The sequence below is a fragment of the Quercus lobata genome, chromosome 3 (genome assembly GCF_001633185.2).
Source record: "Quercus lobata isolate SW786 chromosome 3, ValleyOak3.0 Primary Assembly, whole genome shotgun sequence".
Classification (NCBI taxonomy): domain Eukaryota; kingdom Viridiplantae; phylum Streptophyta; class Magnoliopsida; order Fagales; family Fagaceae; genus Quercus; species Quercus lobata.
The window spans coordinates 252308-264771 of record NC_044906.1 but is presented as its reverse complement, the minus strand read 5'-3'; the positions used below and the strand labels follow the sequence as shown (position 1 = coordinate 264771).

The 12464-nt window shown below is 32.4% G+C and overlaps 1 protein-coding gene and 2 non-coding genes across 3 annotated transcripts; all 3 read right to left on the bottom strand.

The window, feature by feature from the left end:
* Window positions 1-614: 614 nt before the first annotated feature.
* Window positions 615-1351, bottom strand: LOC115979504 (uncharacterized N-acetyltransferase p20-like). Its single transcript, XM_031101559.1, has one exon. It carries the CDS (start codon window positions 1315-1317, stop codon window positions 784-786), a length of 534 nt encoding a protein of 177 aa, XP_030957419.1. The 5' UTR covers window positions 1318-1351; the 3' UTR covers window positions 615-783.
* Window positions 1352-2490: 1139 nt separating this feature from the next.
* On the bottom strand, window positions 2491-2644 carry LOC115983068. Its single transcript, XR_004089872.1, has one exon. It is a non-coding gene; the product is annotated as a U1 spliceosomal RNA (small nuclear RNA).
* Window positions 2645-5352: 2708 nt separating this feature from the next.
* Window positions 5353-5505, bottom strand: LOC115983066. Its single transcript, XR_004089870.1, has one exon. It is a non-coding gene; the product is annotated as a U1 spliceosomal RNA (small nuclear RNA).
* Window positions 5506-12464: the final 6959 nt, after the last annotated feature.

Here is a 12464-nt window from a genome sequence, read left to right as displayed (position 1 = left end):
TTGGACTTAATGGTTTTTTTTCTATCCACTTACTAACTCTTTTCTGTCCATGTTGTTGGGCTTCTTCTTTCTATTGGGCTTCCGAAAATGATCATCAACACAATCATACATTACTTTACTTACAAAATATCTCACCTTATATAATGATTAGATGTAAATTGCAATAGGTTTCCTTCACCAAAAAATTTTTTTTTAAAAAAATCTTACTAAATTTAAAACACTTTCAAATAAAAAATATATATAGTTTAATTAATTTAGAAAATCTATTGTATTACTATTAACGATACTTTATTAGAAAATAATCACATTATTTAAAAAATGGTTTGGAACAAACATTTATTAGTCTCATCTACTATTTTCATTTTTTACTTAACAAAAATACAAATTCTTAGAAAATTTCGCGCATCAAATGGGTTTGCGACTAGTAAGGAAAAATAATGTATGTTTTGGATCCCCGTCAATTATAAAAAATAATTGGACATTTCAACTCTGTATTTCCATAGCCAAATCATCTTGATGAAATCATTGGCAATAAAAATCACACAAAATACCATAAACACAATACATCAAAGAAAATGTATACATTACATCACATACATCATTATACGCAAAGTTATTCTATTGACCTACAAACCATTAAAATTTGAATAGTGCAACCTTATAGGTTGAGTGCTACATGCATTACTTTCCAAATTTTGTAGAAGTCATTGTAATGACTGCAGGGTAGAATTTTCCACTTAATTAATATCATCATACCAATAGCAATACTTCTTCCACAACAATCTAAGGGTCAACAACTGGGAAGGAGTTTGTGGCTAAAAAGCTGGAGACAAACAAGTCCTCTAAATTCCCCTTAAGATAGGTATACTTCCTCAGCATACCCTCCTTGAGGAACCCAGCTTTTTCTAGGACCCTTTGAGATGCTATATTCTCTACAACAACAAAAGATTGCAACCTTACCAAATTAGGCAAGTCCTTGAACACTTGTGAGAGAGCAGTCTTCACTGCCTTGGTAGTTATTCCCTGGCCCCAGTACTTTGTGGCTATACCATACCCCATATCAGCCCTACACCTGTCATCACCCGATCCTGGGAAAATGGAGATGAAGCCGATCGAACGGTCATCGATGCATATGGATCGACGCCATGGATGGGGTATGCAAACATCATTGATGAAAGTCAAAGCCTCCTCCTTAGATGTAAAAGTCTTCCATCGGAGGAACCGTGTAACTTGATCATCACCTGCCCATAACATGAAATCATCCACGTCTGTTAGCTTAAAGGGACGGAGAGAAATTCTTGATAGATCAATGGCCATAACAGTGACAGTAATGGCAACAATGGTGCCACAGGGTTTGTAACCAAAATGCTATTATTGTAAATTAGAACTTGGCTTCTCTTTTTGAAGGGAGAACTAGGCTTGGGTAGTTGTGTTACGCATTATTTAAGAGCATGGAAAGTATATTTTAGTTTATAATATTGATTATTGTTTGCTAAGATTCCATCACCAAGAATATATTATTGGAACCAACCCCTCCACCCACCCACCAAAAAAAAAAATTCTAACTTCAATTCATTTAGTAAATCTTTTTGATAAAGAGAACTCTCATTCAACTGTCAAAAAATAAGCATCCAACTTCTAAGCATTCCAAACAAAAAGATAGGAAAGAGTTATTACACACTATTTTACTTGGTTAAATATATATAGGAAGCTGCACATATGCCATGAGTCTTCTGTCTTCACTCTTTAGTCTAATGCCATGAAAATGTCAATAAACTTATATATAGGATGGGTTGAAATTTCATCTATGTCCTTGTCAAAATCAATTTATTCAAAAACTCAAAATATAAACATATTAATTACTACAATTGGATTATTTATTTATTCATTTATTTTGGAGTAATTAGTACTATGATATAAATTCTCTTTTCATATAATAAAGGGTCTTATTAATAAAATTCTTGATAGAATATATCATTCATTTGAGAGGAAGAAGTACTAATTTCAGAGTATTAAATAATTTTTCCATTGAGTTGGACTCTATTTGGTGCATGAAATTATGTTTTGGCCATATTTGGCACCAATATTTGAGCATGTGTATTCCCAAAAGAATAAAAAAGAAGGCAAAATACTTGTTAGGTCCAAAATTGCTCAACTTAATATATGATCTGAAAGACCATGCACCACAATTACATGACATTCTCTCATAAAGTTATATTTGAATTTCATGTTCAACTTGTTGTGATACCCCAATTTGATTAATTGTATGATGTGTGTAGGTATGTGATGAGTCCAACATCGGATATTTACCCCACAAACCATGCAATTCAAGTGGCATGAGTTATGAGCAGTTTGAACTACTTTTTGAACTTTCGAGGACATGAGGTCCACTCAAATTTAAAAGCCCTAGTAATCACATTAATCATGCCATGGATGATATAAAATTAGTATTTAACCGTGTCAAAGCAAAATTCTTAAACTAGTACTTGGCAGGGGGCTAAGGCCCCCAGTGCAACAAATAATGACGTAGGCTCTCCCACTTGGGGAGACCTTAGGAGGGAGCCCCTCCTATAAGTGCAATGGAGGTCACCGACCTAGGTCATGGGCATTCTTGGTTACCCATAAACCCCGTCCAGGTAAGTATATTGTTAATTGCTGCTTACTGGTTATTTATACATCTTGTTTGTCTCTCTTATGTCATGTTTAACCTATGTGGGATTCAAAGCTGACTGGGGAAGAGGTAGGTTGTCGTGGTTATGTACCTTATAAAAACTTGTTAAAATTCTTATAGTTCAACTGGTTAACATCTCTTAGTGTTTTTAATCGCAAGTGTCTAGTTAAACTAAATTGTATTAATTGAAATGCATAAAAAAAAAAATTGTATTAATTGAAAGCAGGCAGGCTCAATTATACTACCTTTAACACTATAGCCCCCATATGCTATGCATCCCCTGCCCTGCTTGCTGCATCTTCTTCTCTTTTTTTCTTTTTTCTTTTTTCTTTTTTTTAAAAAAAAATTATTTGATAATTCGATAGTTGTGATGAGAGGATTTCAACCATGGGCAACCAATTGAGTTATAAAACACTTGTTACCTATTTTCCGTGTTAAAGTTGAAGGTTCAAATCAGCTATATTTATATATTATTTAAAAGTTAAAGTCTAGTATTTATTGTTATTACTCCCTCTTTGAGCCACATAAGCGTAGGACTTCGGTTCAATTCAATCCTTTCAATCCACTTCGGTTCATTAGGTTTATTTTGGTCCGCTTCGGCCTATTCAGTCTATCTCGATCCACTTTTTGTTTGGTCTATTCGGTCCACTTTGGTTTACTTCGGTCCATTTTGGTTTATAGGTTGCCTTTTTCTTTTTTTGCTCAAAATTTCATTTTTCCCTTTTTGATTTAAAAAGTATGAAATTTTATTTTATTTGGGCCAAAATCTTTAGATTTTGGCTTTAAAATACAAACAAAAAGGACATTAAAAATTAGATATATGGGCCCTCAAAAAGCAATAAAAATGTTAAAACATTCAAAAGTTTATCTTAAAATTTAGGTTTCAATGATATAGGCATTATACATATATTTTTAAAAATATATATACACACACAAAATAGCCTCAGAGCACACATGTGAGTGTGTGGTCAGAGGCTCTTCTATTTTTTTTTTTACAAAAAGTTAATAATTTGCATCTATTATAATTTGAGATTACTTCATTTTCCAATCGCAAAATACCTAGAGGTGTGATGAGTATAATGTGTTTGCAGGTGAAATAATTTTTCATCATACTTGTAGTTTTTTTTTTTTTTTTTGTGTTATAATTTTCTCATTATTACAATTTGAGATTAATACGTTTGTGAACAAATCCACACATGGACATATGATTTCTACACTATTATATTATTAAAGTCTTGATAAAATTACTTAGATTTTCTTCTAAATTTTGTTCTCCGGCTTATGTGTTTGCAAGTGAAATAATTTTTCATTACACCCGTAGTTTTTTTTTTCTCTCTCTCTTAGTTTTGTGTTATAATATATTTTCTCATTATTACAATTTAAAATTTATACGTTTGTGAACAAATCCACACACGGACATATGATTTCTACACTGTTATATTATTAAAGTCTTGATAAAATTACTTAGATTTTCTTCTAATGTTTGTTCTCCGGCTACTTGTGCAACCATGCATCCTCTAGCCTCCATTTGTTATTGACAGTTGATCACTTGTGCGTTCCACTTCATATCAAGGCATCAAGCCCAAACAAATTTATATTTGATCTTATCCCACCTACTTTTCTACTTAGAAAAACTTTCTTTCAATCTTTTGATTGGATTTTGAAGTTTAATTGAGGTCAAATAACTTATTTTTTCATCCTCTTGAAAATGGACTGTTTTATTGAAAAAGTGCTGCTTCAAAATAGATACCAAACATGCACTCCATCTTTAGGTGGTTCACAAGAGATGTTTGTCGGTAAAATACTAAAATCTATGGGTTCTATTGATTGGCTTTCCGATAGACATCGTCAATAATTTTGTTAAGGAATGTCTGTATTTTCTTTGTTTGTTTTCTTCAAAGTTGATTGAAATCAATCTTTTATTTTTAATTACAAATTAAAATTTGTATTATATTTCTAAGATAATTAAAGACATCAATTTATTATTTTTTATAAATAAAAAATTAATCATGATATTTTATATTTTTCTTCTACTTGCACTCATGGGAGATAAGAAAGCATTAGCAAAATTCATTATCATATTTGAGTTGAGTTCGTTAAGATGATAACATGTAACCAAAAGTTGGCAAGTGTCATTATCACAATAGGTCCGATGCAATGAACACTGGACCCAAGTTTTTCCTTTATTATCACTATATCTTCACTATAGGTGAATTTTCACTTTGTTTCTTTACATAAATTATAATATTAGTATTCTTGATAAAATCCTATGATTTGATCTGACTATCCTACGTAAAATTCTAATTTTTATAACCATATCCATTAATGCACCCACATAAATGTGCTCTTTTGTTGGTCCCTGCTTCTCATTGATGTTTTCCTTTGACCTTTTACTATAAAAAATTACATATAATAATTATATATTAGTTTGTATAATTTTATTCAATTTGTTATCATTTTAATTAATAATAATAACTATACGATGCTTAAATTTCTATGTTTGCTACTTCTACTCGGAGTCATTGATATCAGTATAATTAAAATTAATTCCTTATATACTAATAACATCAATTACCATAAAACAATATAGAAATACATACGAGTCACAGAAAAATTTCAACAAATTATTGTGAAAATACATTAACATTTAAATGTCCAAAATATTTAAGACTGAAATTGGGCAGGGGCCGAAGCCCCCATAGCAACAAATAATGACGTAGGCTCTTCCACTTGGGAAGACCTTAGGTTAGCACCCCTCCTTTATGTGCAATGGAGGTCACTAACCTAGGACATGATCCTTAATGATCAAACATAGACCCCGTCCAGGTAAGTATGTTTTTCACCTTGCATAGTGCTACATATTTATACCCCCTTGCGCCTGTCTCTTCATTTATGTTAGTTCGATGTGGGAACTTCAGGCTAATCGCAAGTGTCTAGTTAACTAAATTGTATTAATTGAAAGGCTAGGCAAGCACAATTATACTACCTTTAACACCATACCCTATTCCCCAAAAAAAAAAAAAAAAAAAACACAATAGCCCCCATATGCTATGCTTCCCCTGCCCTGCTTGCTGCATTTTTTTTTTAATTATTCAATAATTCAATAGTTGGGTTGTGGAGAGATTTAAACCATAGATATCTCCCTTGAAAATATAAGATGTCAATCAGTTGAATTATAAAACTCTTGTTACCTGCTTGTCGTTAAAGTTGAAGGTTCAAATCATCTATATCTAATTATCTATATACTATCTAAAAACTAAAACTTAGCCTTTATTGTTGCAGCTCCCTTTAAGCCACAACAGCATAGCATTTTGGTTCAATTTGATCCATTCAGTCCACTTTGGTTCATTCAGTTCATTTTGATCCACCTGGGTCTATTTGGTCCGTGTCGGTCCACTTTGGTCCATTTTGGTTTGTAGGTTGCCTTTTTCGTTTTTTGCTCAAAATTTCACTTTTCCCCTTAATTTTTGAGTTAAAAAGTATGTTTTTATTTTTTTATTTTTTGGTCCAAAATCTTTAGTTTTGGGTTAAAAAATACAAACAAAATAGACATTAAAAATTAGAGATAGGCCCTAAAAAGCCAATAAAAATAATAAACATTCAAAAATTTATCTTAAAATTTAGGTTTCAATGATATAGACATTATACTTATATTTGAAAAAAAAAATGTTATAATTCTAAACTTACATTTTAAACTTGCGAGTAATTTCTATTTTTGGGGTTTCTTTGAAAGGGAATTCATTGTAATTTTTAGAAGTCTAAACGTTAAATTTTAATTTTTTATACAATAAAATAATTTAATATATACTATTAAAAAAAAAAAAAAAACTCTGGGGCCTCATGGTAGTTGAATCTCTTACTATGCCTATGCTTTCATACTCAAAATCAAGGACCCAAAAGGAAGGAAGAAGGGAGGAAGAACACCCATTAAATTTTGATGGCGATGGGATATTTTAATCATTGCAAATATATTAATAACATCAATAGGCCACTGTTGAAAACTTGAAATACTATTTATCCACGCCTAGCACTTTATATATATATACACACACACACACACACGCACACTAGTCTCATCACGTGTTTTGTGCATGTGATGAGGGGCCTTTTTTTTTTTTTTTTTTTGTCTAGTGTACTTGGTCTTGAGGAAAATATCAAAGTAGATTGAAATTTTATTTTTACGTGGAGTTGGAAATATATTTTTACCGGATTGTTCTCAAGTTTTGTCTCTATTAAACTAGAGTCTAGGGGTATATTTATATTATTATATATAATTATTTGAGAGTTTCCACAGGGGATGGCTGCATGTATATGTGGAAAACACCCAAAAAAAAAAAAAGCCACTTAAGCTTAAGCTCTTAGAGTTTTATTAAGAGATTTAAGCCTGAAAACACGTAACAAAACTAGACTAACATATATTACAGAAAGAGCAAGAGGAGAATAGAGAAAGTGACAGATTGAACATGCATGAACTATATTCACTTATCTTTGAACTATACAGACCTCTATTTATTCTACTAACCAGAGGTTAATTGTACATGTGCTCAAATCCTTCAACTACTATTAGTTTTTTGGTTACACTTTTTAACCAATTGTGTTTATCATAATCAAACGAATGTTAGTTTCTGCAACTTGGCTGACCTTAGTCGTATTTTTGTGAGGTTGTATGCTTGTGGTGGTCATGGCTGAATTGCCCTCAAACAATATTCCCCCACAACCACAAACTGATACATTATCACTAATACGTGGAACAATGTGAAGGAAGACGCTGAGGTCTTTGAGAATCATGTGAAGCAAGACAATTCTACAGCAACAAAAGCTAAGTAACAATACTTCCTCAGCATAACCTCCTTGAGCAAAGTCCTTGGAACGCTTGTGAGAGACTATGTTGCACGGACACGGACACAGGGATATAGCAATTTTTGAAAAATAAGGAGACGACACAGCAGGGACACAACGGTTAAATAATTAATTAAATTTTATATTTAGGCATATTTTTTTAATATTTTTAGATATAAAATACGTTTATAATTTATAAGGCAAAACAAAAGGCTGAGTAAAGAAACAAAAATAAATTCATAATAAAAAGTATAACACAGTGACGATGACACTGTGAGTCTGTGACAGAGTGGGATTAAAAAAAAAAACAAACAGACAAACACATTATAAATTTATAACTTATAACTTATAAGTGGGTAACAGACTAATAGTACACCCATTCTCCAAAATAAAAAAAAAAAAAAAAAAAAAAAAAAAAAAAAAAAAAGAGAGAGAGAGAGAGAGAGAAGAGAACTAGAGAAGAGGTTGGACTTGTTGTCCACACCAAGAGAGAGAGAGAGAGATCGGAAGGGACAGGGCACGGTGTCGACGTCTATGGAGCTCGCCGATCAACCTGATCTAGCTCCAGCGAGGGTAGCGTCAACAGGCAGAGGTCAGAGGGAGGGTGGGACAGTGGGTTGAGAACTTGAGATGTTGGTTTCAAATTTCAGTCTAATGACTTATCAAACTCTAAACTTGCTTTTTTGTTTTAGGGTATATCACAAAATCAATGGTATTCAATCAAAATCTATGATTTTTTTTTTTCACCGCTAGCGTGTCGGACGTGTCGGAACCATGTCGAAAAAAAAAAAAGAAAAAAAAGAAAAGAGAGAGACACTCGCCAGACACCGGAATCCGGCGAGTCATACCCGTTTCAGTGTCTGACACTGACATGACGCTAAAAATGACGTGTCCGTGCAACCTAGGTGAGAGAGAGCAATCTCCCGTGTTAACTGATGTAACGGTCATCTATGCATATGTATTGACACCAAGGATGGGGTATGCAAACATCCTTGATGAAAGTCAAAGCCTCTTCCGAAGATGTAGAAGTCTTCCATCGGAGGAACCGTGTAACTTGATCATCACCTGCCCATGACATGAAATCATCCAAGTCTGCTAGCTTGAGGGGATGGAGAGAAATACTTGATAAAACAATGGTCATAACAATGTGACAGTGATGGCCGCAATGGAGCCACAGGCCTCATAACCAAAATGTTGTTACTGTAAATAAGAGCTAGGCTACTTTTTCTTTTTGTTGAAGGAAAAAGGAACTATGCTTCTTGCCTGGGTGTTACGAATTATTTAAGAGCATGGATGGTCTATTTTTTTTATTTTGATAGAAACATGGAAGGTCTATGTTGGTTTATTATATTCATTATTGTTCGCTAAGATTCCATCATCATGTATATATTATTGAAATCAACCCCTCCACTTACCCACCAAAAACTTTTTGGACACGGCTTGTATTAATGCACTGGACACATTAAGATATAGATACATGTCCAAAACTAAACATTTATCTACATCCTAATGTGACTAGTGCTGCAATGCAACTAATTGCACTGAACATAATCCAAACCCAAAAGTTTTAACTTTCTTTCAACCGACAAAAGATCAACATCCAACATTCAAGCATCCCAAACAAAATGATGGAGGAAGGAATTATTACACATTAAAACTTGGTTCTAGGAACCTGCACAAATATTGAGTCTTTAAATAATCACAAATAAGCCTTCACTCTTCAAATCATATATAAACTACAAAGGCTTGTCAAGAGTCTTGTCGTTCAACTAGGTTTCCAATAGAGACATCCAATATCCAAATCCTCTATTTCTATTGCAACTATCGAATTATTAAGGGGAAAAAAGCACAATATTTATATACACACATAAACTTGTAATTTTAATTAAAGACACAAGTAAAGGTTGTCAAAAGATAGAAGAGTTATTAAATCCATGTAAGAACAAAATTTCTTTCCAAACTAATTAGGAGAAAAACCTTCAAATTACTCCTCATATATCTTTATATTAAGTGTGAATTTTAAAAATCTAACCGTTGAATTGTATGTTCATATTATTTTGTTCATAATTTCAAGAAAATCAAAGATCAATTTCTATGTTATTAAATGAATGTTAAAATTTCAATTTTTTGTGATCTAAAATAGTGTATAAAAAATAAGTATATTGATCGAATAGTAAATAACACTTAATTTGAACAAAATTTGATATTCATATTAAGAACATAAAGAATATGAAATTCAACAGTTAAATTTTCAATATTCACACTCAAAAAAGAAAAATATAAAAAGTTCGAAGAGTTTTGGAGTTGTCCTTTTTTTATTGGCTTTATTAAAAGTTTTTTTTTATTGTATTTCTTCTCATTTTAATGTATTTTTTAAGGCTTCATTGTATTTGGGGTAAAAAGTAATTGAGGCTAGTCAATCTTGGTTAAAGTTGATTTTGAGCCTTCTTGTGATCTCATGAGACCTACACAACCTGGGAGTAGCGGAGAAAAAGTAGTGAGTCTATATAGGTCCACACCTCCAACACTACAACTCTTCACATGGTTGTGGCCAAAGTTGTGAAGTTTGTTGTGGTCCTAGCACTAGCATTTTTTCAGCCAACGTATGAGGATTATGCAATTCTCTATAGGACAAAATTTAATTACAAAATTAGTTGTAGACTTAGGCTATAACCTTACTCAATATCTTTTTATTAGAGGTGAATTTTGATAAATCTACCATTGGATTATATTTTCTTCTTATATTCTCCATACTTACAAAATTTCAAGAAAATTAAAGATCAATAACTATGTCACCAATAAAATTTTTAAATTGCAAGTTTTTGTAATGTAAAATTATGCATAAAACATGAGCTTATAGATCACATAGTAAATCATATCTAATTGACACAAAATTTGACATGTGTATTAAGAGCGTAAAGAACATGTAATTCAACGGTTAGATTTTCAAAATATGTAGTAATATTTATTTTATTGAATGATTTTGTAACCTTAAATTACAACCAATTTTATAGCTAAACTTTGTCTTTCTCTATACTCTATGCTCCTTTATAGGGAATTCGGCATCCTTAATAAAGGAATTCAAACTTAGGAATTTTGTTTAGATTGAAAACTACATGAGGTGTGTTTAGACTTGTATATATGGAAAAGATCAAAAGCAATTCCCCAAACTGGGTAGGAAATACAGTAAAAACTAATCAGCAGCTAAACTATAAGGATTTACAATTAGAAAATAGTAAATGGTATTACAAGTTTTACTACATGAACCTTTACAATTATACTCCTCAGTTAAATTAACTAAATCAAGGAATAAACAACTATTACAAATTAAATTAAATCTTAAATCAAGAAATATCACTCCCTTAATTTTCACCAAAATTTTGGTGAAAATTAAGGGAGTGATATTGGTAACCTATTTTTAACAAAATTTGAATTATATCAGAATTGGACTCATTAATAGCAAACTTTGGATTTGAATTGGACTCACTAGTCACCTGTTTATCACACCCCCGCAAGCTAATGGAGTGTGACCATACTTTAAGCTTGGTTGTCAATAATTAATTGAAGGAAGCAAAGAAGTGCCCTTTAGCAAACAATGAACACATCTCCGATCTGGACAACATGTAGCGAACCTCAAGCTCCTTGTGAACAACCTTTTCATGCACATTATATTAATCTACTTTCTAATGTTTTGTTCGAGCATGAAAAACTGAGTTTGAGGCTAAAGAAATTGAACTAATTTTGTCACAGTAAATAAGTGGAATTGATTGAGAGACACCCAAACCTTTGAATAATGACTGAAGCCACAAAATCTCAGCTAAGTATATGCCAATTGACAAGATTCTGCTTTAGTTATCGAGTGAGATACAATACGATTTTTCTTAAGACTCCAATTTATGGGACTATGACCAAGATAAATACAAAAGCCTCCAAGAGAGCAACGATCATTATGCTCACAGGACACAGCATAATCAGCATCCAGATATGCTTCCAAACGTAGAGAACAAAGTTGATTAAAAAGACCATGATCAGGAGTTCTCTTCAAATATCGTAAGATTCGTTTAACAGCAATCTAGTGAGTTGCTGAAGGTTGGTGCATGAATTGACACACTTGGTTTCCGCAAAAAGGGATATATGGGAGTGTCAAATGACTCAAATAGAACAAATCCATTGTATTTTTGGTTTGAATTAGGTACAAACCATCAGAACTGTATACTACCTCAAGACCAAGAAAAAATGCAGAGGTTCTAAATCCTTCATAGAAAATAATTTCCCCATTATGTTTAAACTCAAAATCATAAGATGAATTATGTTCAATAATTAAAATTAAAATTTTTATTTTTCTAATTATTTAGATTTTAAATTTATAGCAAAAACTCATAATATAAAATTGTGAAGAGATTGACAAAAAAAATTACCCCCCAATTGGAAGTAGAAGAAGAAAAGATATAAGTATGCAGAGAAGTGTGATAATGGGGATGTTTGAACTTTGAAGTTGTGCATGTTGAAGAGTGGGAACAAAGAAGCCAACCACCGGGTAGTTTTTTTTTTTTTAATTCTAGTGCTAAATAGAATGATTTTTTTTTACTCAAAGCTACTTATGCATTTGGTTAAAGGGTTAAATCCATTGATCTCGACCACTTCAAATTTCTCTTGGATAGGGCTATCCAAACATATTTGGTGACCCGACCAGAACCGATCCAAAACTGGCTGACCTGACCTACTCCAGCTGTCGGCGTCAAATTTTATCCACTAGAAACCGACTCTGGCAGGTCAATTTTGGTTGCTCTCCCCGAGAAACCTGAAAAACCCAAACCGGCCAGCAGAAAACCCAAATTCCAACTAGAAACCCAGATTCCGGCAATAAAAACCCAGATTTCAGCAATAAAAAAACCCGGATCTCGGCAATAAAACCCGGATTCAAGCGCTATTTCACGTAGATCCAACGAGACTT

Excerpts from the sequence above, each read along its gene's own strand:
- LOC115979504 (XM_031101559.1), bottom strand. The coding sequence starts at position 1,317 with ATGGCCATTGATCTATCAAGAATTTCTCTCCGTCCCTTTAAGCTAACA.